The sequence below is a fragment of the Lepus europaeus genome, chromosome 20 (assembly GCF_033115175.1).
Source record: "Lepus europaeus isolate LE1 chromosome 20, mLepTim1.pri, whole genome shotgun sequence".
Classification (NCBI taxonomy): Eukaryota; Metazoa; Chordata; class Mammalia; order Lagomorpha; family Leporidae; genus Lepus; species Lepus europaeus.
Window position 1 is genome coordinate 23,172,219 of NC_084846.1, and position 12,491 is coordinate 23,184,709.

General features: G+C 38.1%; 1 protein-coding gene across 1 annotated transcript in view; it reads left to right on the plus strand.

The window, feature by feature from the left end:
* HDAC9 (histone deacetylase 9) overlaps positions 1–12,491 on the plus strand; it is a 528,728-nt gene that overhangs the window by 462,071 nt on the left and 54,166 nt on the right. The window contains exon 24 of the mRNA XM_062178443.1: positions 9,317–9,450. Coding sequence (XP_062034427.1) covers positions 9,317–9,450 — 134 coding nt within the window. The remainder of the gene's footprint in view (positions 1–9,316; positions 9,451–12,491) is intronic.

Here is a 12,491-nt window from a genome sequence, read left to right on the forward strand (position 1 = left end):
TGAATCAAGACTCAGCTACCTTCCTCTGAGAGTTGGTTCCTGGCTCTGGAATCTGGTCCTGTCTCATACAGGATAGCAGGAATCGCTACACTGTAGGGTGGAGAGAACTCCCTTGTTCATCTACAGCAGGAGTCGCTCTGTTTTGGTTTCCATGGAAACTTTCAATACTGTTTGCAACTTCATAACAGAAACTGACTTTCTGGGAGTCTCCCATTTCTCTCAACCTGGATAAAAATATTTGACTTATCCTCAGCAAGTGTGGCTGAACTTATATAGGTTATGGGTGAATCAGTGTATAAAGTGCTGACTGCACTTTACGTGCTTTACTGTTGATGTTCTGGCTAGAAAAAGAGAAGTTAGCATTAAAAAGAGCAGGCCTCTTTCCATTCTTAAATAATAGTACAAGAATCAGATGAATACTAGTATATATTGGTCATTTTGATCACATGCAGGGATATTTTCTGCAGTCATATATAAAACAAAACAGAATACCATATTTAAATATCTAAAAACAGAATTGCTTGGTACATTGACATATTTAAAATTGTAATGGATATGAAAAATGCTCCTATTGACATTTTTAAATTTGTTAAAAATTTACATGAATCTCTTTTACTTAGAAAACACATACAAACACATGTATGGAATACACAAAAGGAGAATTGGTTGTTTCTGGTTGATAGAATTTTGAATTTGTTATTATAAATAATTGTATGACTTTGTTTATTGAACAGAGAGCAACGTTCAACAATGTTTATTGAACAATAAATAATATATATATATATATATGTTATTCAAGGGATCTTCAAAAGGTTCATGGAAAATATCTATTATGAAAAAAACTATACATGAATTTCAAAATTTTTTGCACTAAAATAAGCTTCTCTTTCATTTCCAACTTTCTATAAACTTTAAAAAGTATTCTTGAATATTATATTGTTCATTTTTGTCAGTATTCTCTATCATTTTGCAAACTTTCTGTGACAAACTTCTAAATTTTGGTTTGTAATAGTTTTAAGGAAAATTAAAATCAATTAAGGGGCCGGCGCCGTGGCTCACTTAGTTAATCCTCTGCCTGTGGCACCGGCACCCCATATGGGCACTGGGTTCTAAGTCCCGGTTGCCCCTCTTCCAGTCCAGCTCTCTGCTGTGGCCCCGGGAAAGCAGTGGTGGAGGATGGCCCAGGTGCTTGAGCTCTTGCACCCGCATAGGAAACCAGGAAGAAGCACCTGGCTCCTGGCTTCAGATCGGCGCAGCGCCAGCCATAGCGGCCATTTGGGGAGTGATCCAAAGGAAGGAAGACCTTTCTCTCTATCTCTCTCTCTCACTCTCTCACTGTCTATAACTCTACCTGTCAAATTAAAAAAAAAAATAATTAAGGTTTTTTTTTTCCCCCTTTTCACTACCACTGTTCTCAGGGAACTATCTTGGAATGTTAGAAGCATTTGAAACATGCCATTTGAAAGGATGGGTTCTTTATTGTCCTGTGACTTGGCTATTCAATGCTTAGCTAAGGTTTAACCTTTGAGTCTTGGAGCAGTATTTCATTTTCAGGCAACTTTTCTGGAATAGTAAAAATGCTGACATAATACAACATTTTAGGCAGAAGCAAACCCCACAGAGTATCAGGAAATCAACTTGAAATTCATAACTTGAAATCACTCCCAAAGTCACAGCTTATTTAATACTCTTTTCAGAAGCAACAAAATTGAATTTGCTTCTAATAAATTAATGGAACCAGCAGATTGCAAACTAAAAATGTGCTGCCAATCCCTTTGCTCAGCAGTGTCTGGGTGTTGGTAGCCATCCGTTCAGCTGTGTTTGGTTATCAAAAGAAATGACTTGCTATAGAGTAGCTTCCCTCTCATGCTTATGATTTTATGCTGAGCAGACTTTTTTAAACAGCCAGGCTGTATGTAGGATTCTTTAGCAGTGGGAGTGAAACTGGTAGTGCTTGAATTTTATTAATGCCTCATTCTAGAAGATTTCCACAAAAGAGTTTAATGTGCTAAATCTGTCTGAGCAAACGTATTTTTTTTAAAGATTTATTTATTTGTTTGAAAGGCAGAGTTAAAGAGAGGGAGAAAGAGAGAAAGAAAGAGTGAGAGAGAGAAATCTTCCATCCATTGGTTCACTCCCTACCCAAATGACCACAACAGCTGGGGCTGGGCCAGCCAGCCAGGCTGAAGCCAGAAGCTTAATCAGGGTCTCCCACGTGGGTGGCAGGGGCCCAAATACTTGAGTCACCTTCTGTTGCCTTCCCAGGAACATTAGCAGAGAGCTGGACCGGAAGTGGGGCAGCCAGGATTCAAACTGGTGCTCACACAGGGAAGCTGGTGTCACAGCCAACAGTTTGATCTGCTGTACCACAATGCCAGCCTCTGAATAGTAGTATTTCTTAAAGAATTCTTTATGTCTAGGCAGGTAAGAAGCACCCCTGTCAAGGCTGAACTCCAGCCAGTGTTGACCAATACCGGTCATTAACCTGGGTTTGCACTTGTGGCTGCTCCAGCACCTCCCTGCTGCAAACGAGCTCTGCACTCCCATCTCCCAAATCCCCAAACTCAGCAAGTTGAGAACCCAGGCCCTTCTCCATGCCCAGGGATTTCTTGCACCCGGCATGCACTAGGAATATGGAAGTGTCTTTTCGCTCCATCACTCATACCCAGGAAGATGGAAGCTGCTGTCTCCTATAATTTTTCAACTCTGAAGGTTAAGTTTGATAGGTAGGATGAGCTTTTGTGTCTTTTGAGAATCTAAAACCAAGTACGTGTCCGTGAACCTTATTATCATGTCTGTTAAAAATATGTGACAAATGGCCGGTGCAGTGGCTCAATAGGCTAATCCTCCGCCTGCTGCACCAGCACCCTGGGTTCTAGTCCCGGTCAGGGCGCCGGATTCTGTCCCGGTTGCCCCTCTTCCAGTCCAGCTCTCTGCTGTGGCCTGGGAGTGCAGTAAAGGATGGCCCAAGTGCTTGGGCCCTGCACCTGCATGGGAGTCCAGGAGAAGCACCTGGCTCCTGGCTTCGGATCAGCGTAGTACGCCGGCCGCAGCGGCCATTGTGGGGGGGGGGGGTGAGCCACTGGAAAAGGAAGACCTTTCTCTCTGTCTCTATCTCTCTCACTGTCCACTGTGTCAAAAAAAATAAAAAATAAACGTGATAAAAACTTCTATTCACTCATACACACACACACAGAGAGAGAGAGAGAGAGAGAGCCATGAAACTCTTTGTCTCTTGAATCCTGAAAAAATAGTGCCTTGACATCCGTAGCCACACTCAACTGACTTTTCCATTGTTTCTAATATGCCCAACAGCAATGAACACAACAGAACTCAGGGTAATAACACTAAATAATTATTCCTGAATTGTTTATTTGGATTGGGAAAGAGGGCGTGTGCCCTGTAGAATTGCGTTTCTTTACTTCACTTGAATGTTTCATGCATGCAGTCCTGGGAGCTCAGCTTCCTCAATCTCTGACTCCAGAGATCACATGGGAAACATGTGAATGGAAATAAACCCTGTAGGTAAAAGAAAGAGGAATTTGGATAGAGATCAAACATAAGCTTCATTCCACATTTTCCTTCCACTTTTTACTATCCCATCTAAATTTGGTATTTTATGAGACCTTTTTTCATTCCCAGAGGAACGAGTGAACTTAAATCAGATTTGGGGCTTTCTCTTTCTCTCTCTTTTTTGTAATCCATGTGATTTGATTTGCTCAGTAGTAACTTTAGATAATTGAATTCTCGATTTCTAGGAATTTTCAGTATGAAAGATATGGTGTACTGGATTTGATTTAATTTTATTTCTTTAAAAATTATCACTGTAGCCCTGGTGTGGCTTATACAGAAAGAGCTGTCCAAAATATTTAAGTGTAATTAGCAGAAATGTGTGCCTGCCTATAAGTATTTTAAAACATTTTTTGAAGTGGAACTAATTGTTGTGTGCTATTAATTTAGACTTAGACAAAGAACAGTTCCAAGCATTGGAGCTCTAAAACCCTGCATCACATATTTTCTGAATACTCACACTTCTTTTTATAGTCATTTGGTAAATAAGGTGGAGTTTAGTGTGGTCAGCTTCATTCCGATGTGGTCTGCATAAAAGATTCTTATTGGCACCATCACGAGGTACATAGGAAGTGAAAGATATGAAATTCCTGAAAACAGCTTTTAACCTGATTTAAACATTCTTTTTAGGATATGTTTTTGTCATGTATTTAAAAACATGGGATAATTGTAAAGTGACTCTTGTTGCTTCCACCTAAAAAGTAGTTAAGTGGTTAAAATCAACATTGCAGCGCTTCAAGATAGCGGGCAGCTGACTCATCCTGTTCATGACTAACTGTGAATGGTGGATCAGAATTGGACATCTGGGCCGTTGTTGCTCCTGGGTGGATATCTTAATGCGTTCCAAGGATTAAGATGATAATATTTCGTTGATCCAAAATGGAAGCAACTTTGCTGAATTTGGAGTTCTTCTTGTTGGACAGTTTCATAGGCTTTCATTTAGTTCTGCCAGCTATGTTCCAAGGATTTCTGCTTTTTGCAAACAAAGTACTACGATATCTGAGAAGAGCAGAGATCGGGCCTCACAGCAGCCTGGTGAGGGTTGTGGAACATGCAACTCCACATGTGTAATTCTTCCAGGCTTTCATGGTGTAGGGATAAGGGTGTAAATAAATATCTTGTGAATATTCTACCTGTTACATAAATGGAGGGAGATGAAATCGCATCTTTTCTAATTTGAAAAGGATAATTCTCCTTACTGTAAACATTTTAAAAATGAATACCAAAAGTATAGAGACAAAAGAGATCATCTGTTGCCAAGAAATGTGGGCAGAAGGGAAGGATGAATTAGTGGAGCTCTAGGCATCTTTTAGGGCAGTAAAACTGTTCTGTATTATTTCATAATGATGGGTACTTAACGTTAGAACTTAACAATATGAACTGTGAATCCTAACTATGGACTTTGGTTAAAAATAATGTATTCTTGGGTGCCGGTTCAAATCCCAGCTGCTCCACTTCAGATCCAGCTCCCAGATAATGCACCTGGGAAAGCACTGGAGGATGATCTAAGAGCTTGGAACCCTGTACCCACATGGGGGACTCAGAAGAAGCTCCAGGCTCCTGGCTTCCGCCTGGCCCAGGCCTGGCTGTTGTGGTCATTTGGGGAGTGAACCCAGCACATGAACATCTCTCCCTCTTTCCCACCCACCCCTTCTCTGCCTGTGTCTACCTCTCTGTAACTCTGCCCATCAGACAAATAAATATTTAAAGAAAAAATAATGTATTCCTATAAATTCTAACAAATGAAATGTGCTAATGCAAGATGTTAGCAATGGGAAAAGGAGGGAGGATGTATATGGGAACTCTAGACTTTCTGTTCAGTTTTTCTGTAAACGTCAACTTTGTCTAAAACAATAAAGACTTAATTATAAGATATGTAATTAATTTAAAAATAAACATTCATTCCTCTTGAATCTATAAAGCTTTAAAAATGGAGCTCTGTATTGAAATACATTTGATTTATTTCCATTTATACTATTTGTTCACAATTGTCCCTGAAACTGCACATATTGGATGCAATGCTAAATTTTTTTAATGTTGAATAAGAAACATTCAAATTTGGCAATATGAGAGATTACATGTCCTGAAACACTCCTACATGAAAATGGCTCAAAATGCTGAATTTCATATAAAAACCACCCATTTAAGCTTATGGATGACTTCCAAACAGATAAAGGAGAGTGAATGTGGAAACAGTTCATTGCTCTGTGGACATCTATCCCAAAATCTCCAGATGGTCAGAGCTTGAACATTCACAGTCTTCTGTATATGGAAAAAAAGAATTATATCCTGGGCCTATCAAGGGAAGGGAATCAAAAAGAGTCAACTATAAGAAAAAAGGATTCATAGAAGAAAAGAAAATAGTGCTGAATAAAACAGCATCCATCTCAGCTATCCTTACCAATAGAGCAAATTTCAACAAGAAAGAGGAGGAAGACAATGAAGAATGAGAAGGAGGAAAGAAAGAAAAAAGGAAAAGACTACCCTTATTCTTCATGCAAATTTATAAAACAAGTCCTGCAATCTAAGAAATTAAAATGTTATACCAGATAGTAGTGTCCCATCCATCCATTGCTGCAAACAAAAGTCACAGTTGACATGAGCTTCATGATATCACACTCAACATTAATATCACATTCAACCCAGATGTTTTCAGTGGGTTTGGGGTGTTGCAACGAAATATCATAGATTGGTCACTTGTAAACAATAGAAATTAATTTCTCACAATTCTGGAGGCTGCAATTCTGAGATCAGGGTGCCAGCACAGGCCAGTCCTCATGAGGACTTTTTTCTGAATTGCATGCAGTTGACTTCTTGAGTCTTTACATCATGGTCAGAGGGCTAGAGAACTTTCTGAGCTTAGCTTTAAAAGGGCACCAATCCCATTCATGAGGATTCCACATAATTACCTAAAGGGCCACTTCCTTAAAGGTTAAGAAGCCAACAAATGAAATTTGGAGGCACACAAACATTCAAGCTCTGATACCAAGCTTCAAACATATGTCACATGTAAAGTTGCAATGAATATGAGGTCCAAATACAAAAACAAAATAATGATAATATAAAAGCAGATTATTGAGGCTGGCACTGTGACTTAGAAAGTAAAGCAACTGCCTGCAGCACCAGCATTCCATATGGGTACCAGTTCAATTTCTGGCTGCTCCATTTCTGATCCAGCTCTCTGCTATGGTCTGAGAAAGCAGTAAAAAATAACCCAAGTGCTTGGACCCCTGCACCTGCTTGGGAGATCCGGAAGAAGCTCCTAGCTCCTGGCTCCTGGCTTCAGATCAGCTCAGCTCTAGCCATTGGGGCCATCTGGGGAGTGAACCAGCAGATGTAAGACTTCTCTCTCTTCTGCTTCTTTATAACTCTGCCTTTCAAGGAGATAAATAAATCTTTTTAAAAAGCAGATTATTAAGGAACCATGAAGATGAATCAGCTGAAACAGCAAATCACAAAGTAATCTAAAAATTTCAATGTCTGATACAAGAATATAAAATAAGGAAGGAAAATATGAGCAAGGAGTAAGAAATTATAAAAAATATCTTGGAAGTTATTAAATGTAATCAAATAGAGATTCTAGAATTAAACAATACAAGAACTGAAAAGAAAATTCTGTAAAGGTGTTAAAGAACATATTATAAACATCTGAGGAGAGAAAGTCTTGGAGATAGATTTGAATAAAATTATATGTGATGGAGGACAGAAAGATATATGGGAAGTATGAAAGGGGAACTTAGAGACAGTGGTGAGTTATAATGCGTACACACATCTAATTAGAGTTAAATCAAAAGAACAATTCCTAGAAAAATACAACCCAAGAAGACATAGTTGTAGTATAGTCATATAATCTCTAAAAATTCAATCAATAGTTTAAAGTTTCTCTCAAAGAGAACACAAACCAAAAAAATTTTTTTAAATATTTTTATTTATTATTTATTTATTTGAAAGTCAGAGTTATGCAGAGAGAGAAGGAGAGGCAGAGAGAGAGAGAGGTCTTCCATCTGCTGGTTTACTCCCTAGTTGGCCACAATGGCTGGAGCTGCACTGATTTGAAGCCAGGAGCTTCTTCTGGGTCTCCCACACGGGTGCAGGGCCCATGGACTTGGGCCATCTTCTACTGCTTTCCCAGGCTATACCAGAGGGCTGGATTGGAAATGAAACAGCCGAGGTTTGAACCAACGCCCATATGGGATGCCGTCACTGCAGGCAGCAGCTTTACCCACTACGCCACAGTGCCGGCCCTCATGGTTTTATAGGAATTTTTTCCCAATATTATGGGAATATTATGGGGTCAGATAATGAAAAAATGGGTCCCGAACATATCAAAATTCAACATGGTTAATTCAAGGATAAAGATGACAAATTAACCCCATCCATGAAGAAATGTGAAAAAAATCCTAAACAAAGCATTAAGAAAACAAATTCAGGTCTGTATTAAGAAGATAATATGTTACAATGAGGCTTATTTTATTCCATAAATGCATTGATGAGTTAATATTAAAAATATTAACTAATGCAACCCCCAAGATGCCCAAATTATACTTAAAACCTATCAGTGCAGAAAATAATTGTATTAAATTTTACCTCCATTCATAATAAAAACTCTAATTCAAACTAGAATTAGCTTTCTTCTTCTACTAAATGAAAACATAATAAGACATTATTCACCCACCTACTTGGCAAATCACACTGAATGTTGGCAAGGATGTGACTCTGCTGGAATTCTTATAATTTTGAGGGTGGGGGTTGGTAAAAGCCCTTTGGAAATAATCTGATATTACTCCAGTCTTGCATATGTGAACCAAAAGGCTGATCCAACAACATTCATGGCAACATTGCTTATAAGAACAAAAACCTGGAGTTTTATAATAACAAAAATGCCAAATATCAGTCACTAGAAGATGGGAAATAAATTCTATAGACATAAAGTGGCCTGCTAGACAGCAAGAAACTAGTCACTTGCCTCAACAGGGATGAACTAACAAAATGCATGAACAGACCAAGTATCAAAGATTTAAAACCATTTGGATAAAGTTGTAAAAAAACAAGTTAAACAATGGAAATCAATAAAATTATAAACACAAAATCAGGATTTTGATTTCCACGTGATGGAAAATATAATCAGGGAGAGGCACACAAAGGGCTTCAAAAGTGTTGCTAATATTATGTACTTTAAGTTGTACAGTGAATGAATAGGTGTTTGTTATTGTCATTTTACCTTATCAGATCTATGGGTTCTATTTATACTTTTTGCGTTTATCAAATATTTCATAATAAAAAAATCTATAGAATCTAACATGATAGTAGTTAGAGGAAATATATAGAAAACTCCTTTTTGAAATAAAATTATAGCAGATAATATAGACAGGAAGCATATGGCGAACAAATGGGATGGTCTACCCTATTAACACTGACTGAATGACATTCAAGTTTTTCACACAGATACATACAGAATATGTTATGAAAGGTAGTTCTATGTACCGGTAAGGAGCCAGACTGACTGGCACAAGTCTTGGTCATGATATTTCCTAGCTGTGGGATCTTGGGCTTTGACTCTATCATTAGTAAAATAGAGATAGTAATAGGACCTAACCCATGAAAGTTATGATGAGTGTTACCTGAGTTAGCATATAGAAGTTCAGAGAAACCACTTGTGTAGAATAAACGCTCCATCAGTGTTATAGCCTGGTGGTACTTTTTACTTGGTTTAATAATTTGAAACATTTTGTTTGTATTATGGTAGGCTTTGGTCATTTGACGAAACAGTTGATGACACTGGCTGATGGACGTGTAGTGTTGGCTCTAGAAGGGGGACATGATCTCACAGCCATCTGTGACGCATCAGAAGCCTGTGTAAACGCCCTTCTAGGAAATGAGGTAAGAATCCAAAAGAGCAAGGGCGAAGGGTCAGGGGTGCATGCATGCATATTGTTAATTTTTTTATGTGATAGACTCAGAAAGTGCAATGTTGCTTTAACCGTAAGAAAGCAGGTGGTCCTTAAGTTTAGATCTGCTACAACGTTTTCCCAGGTGTAGAGGCTTCATCAGGTTATTCCCAGTACTCAAAAATGAATAAAGGTAACCATTAAAAGAACCATGTTGTTTCTGCTGACCCAACCAAGGAGCACTGAAAATTTAATAAGAAATAAAACTAAAAATAATTGTCTCTTGAGATTTCCTGTAGGATTATGTTAGTTCGGGGGGAAGGAAAGAGCTTTTTGAGAACATTTTTGTCATCACTTAAAAATCTCTATGCTAAGCAGTAGATATTATTTTCATTTTACATATAGCAGTAATGAGTCTCAAAAAGGTAGATAAATCACGCAAAGTCATGCAGCCAGAATGTATCAGATCGGTGAGTTCAGCTTGAATCAAAATGGTCAAAGGTCACTCTTTTCATTTTTATATCACACAATTAAATTTTAGCATATTTTTCTGACCACTCTCAGACTTGAGATCAAATTGCTCTGCAGTTCAGTTCCAGGTCATTGCAAATTTTGGGACCAATTCATTGTAGTTCAGCAAGTATTTAAGGTTTGTATGTGTTCATTAATGTTATAAATTCACTTATTTTTCAATGAATACATGGCTGTATATGACTATCACATATTTTGCCATTCTTTTGCAAACTGAAAATATGGCTTAGATTATTAAATAACCAGGTATAATATCTTTTTAAAAATTTGCTATTTCTACCATTTTTAACAGATATCTTGCTTATAGTATTTAAGAGAAAAAAATGCCTTTTCTTCTGCACATTGACCATACTCTGTTACCATTGTTTTACAAACCCAAAATGCTTCAATATGATTATTTTACCACATGATTAATGTTAAGGAATTGGGAGAGAAAACTTGAGCATTGCTCAAGTCTTTTACTCTGCTGTGTGATTTTGAACAACACAACAAACCAAAGGATGCAATGAACTAATGAATTGTAGCAACCACTGACTGTTGTTTCAGATCATGCATGATTTAAGATTGCTGTGATTTTCTAAAATGTCAGAATCTTTCTGAGATTCCTGTGGGCTGGAAGGTCAAACTAAATGTTCTCTGTGTATGGCAATATAGGAGTGCAAAGAACAAATGATATTTCTATTTTTTAAGTTAATGTGGGGCCATATTGCTTGTCTACAAGATGAGACTTTTTGCATGGTCACCTATATTCTCAAATCATTTTTTTGATCTTATAAATTTTACTAATTTATTTTTTTAATTTGAAAGGGGACAGAGAGAGACAGAGAGAGAGGTCTTTCATGTGCTGATTTACTCCCATAACAACCAGGGCTGGAAACAGTCCAAAGGCAGGAGCCCAGTACTCAGGCTGGATCTCCCATGTGGATGACAGTAACCCAAGCACTTGATTCATCACCTGCTGGCTCCTAGGATGACCATTCGCAGGAAGCTAGAATCAGAAGTAGAGGCAGGACTTCAACCCAAGCACCCATATATGAGATGTGGGTGTTCCCAAAAGGTCTTAACCACAGCACCTAACTCCTGCTCTGCCTTACTTGATTTTAAACATAGAAACATTTCTGCAAGGCAGACTGGTTTTAATATTTGCACTATAAAGGCTTGCACCAGATGTGTAGAAAATCACAGTAGATTATGGATTGCAGCTCCAGGCTGATTGACCTGTCTAGAAAGAAATGCTACCCATCTGCAAGAACCAGTGGCCTTTTGATTCTGTGGGAGGAAATGACAGATTTCAGTGGCTGTTCATAGGCAATTCTATGTCTCTGCTCTTGTCACCTATGCATGGGACAGAATTCTGTTCTTCCAACAGAGCATTTCTAGTGAGGATGGAGTCATATATCCTGTGATCACTTTCTTTAAGAAGTAGTCGTGTTTCAGAAAAGATAGAGTTGTTTAAAGTTAAATGTTTTTTTTTCACAATGTATCTAACATTTACTTAAAAAGCAAAATGAGTGTGTTGTGTATCTTCCTGCCCCTGGTTGCCATCTTGACTGGGAGATCTGTAATTATCATCATACAGGTGCTTTTCTTGTACATCCAATATACTGTTTTCATAGAGAAAACTACTGACATGAGAAGGATGTCATGTGATTTAAAGTTTGAGATCTGCACTTTTTCCCCATGTTTAGAAAGATGGGACCTGAGATGGAGGAGGAGATAAAAGTATTGTTGGCCACTGTTGTTGTTGTTTTTATTATTCATTTGAGAGGGAGAGAGATCTTCCGAACATTGATTCACTCCCCAGATGCTCAGAGTAGCCTGTGCTGGGAAGAGGACAAAGCTGGCAGCTGGGAACTCAGATCAGATATCCCAAATGGGTGACAGGAACCCAATTACTTGAGCCATCACTGCTGACTCCCAGCATGCATAATAATTGGAAGCTGGAGTCACGAGCAGGAGGTGGGTTTTGAACCGAGATACTCTGATTTGGATGTAGGCTCCTTAATCTCTGGGCCAAAAACCTGCCCCATCATTGGCCTAACTTAAATCTTCCCATATTGGTGTAGTGATTGCTAACATCTCCAATAAGTAATAATTGAAATGATCATTTTGACTATATTAACTACGAATTTGACTTTGACTATCTGAATCCCTTACGGTAACCTTGACTTACTTATTATAATACCCTAAATACCATCTTGTCATTATGCATCTTCAATAGCATAAGCACAATCTAAAATTTACTCATTGTACATTCAAGGAAGGGAAGTTTGAATGATCTGTGTCTTTCTCTATTTTTTTTTTCCAGCAAGTTTTCTTGGGGACTCAAACAAGAATAAATATTTTTCACAAGGTACTTCAAGAACATAATAAATGGATTTAGTGTGCTGAACAGTGAAAAGTAAATTTTGTTGTATCAGGTATATCAGTACACAGGAAAACAAAGCTAAGGGAGAGAACAATTTTTATAGTGAAAAATGTAAGAAACACATGAGTGTGTTG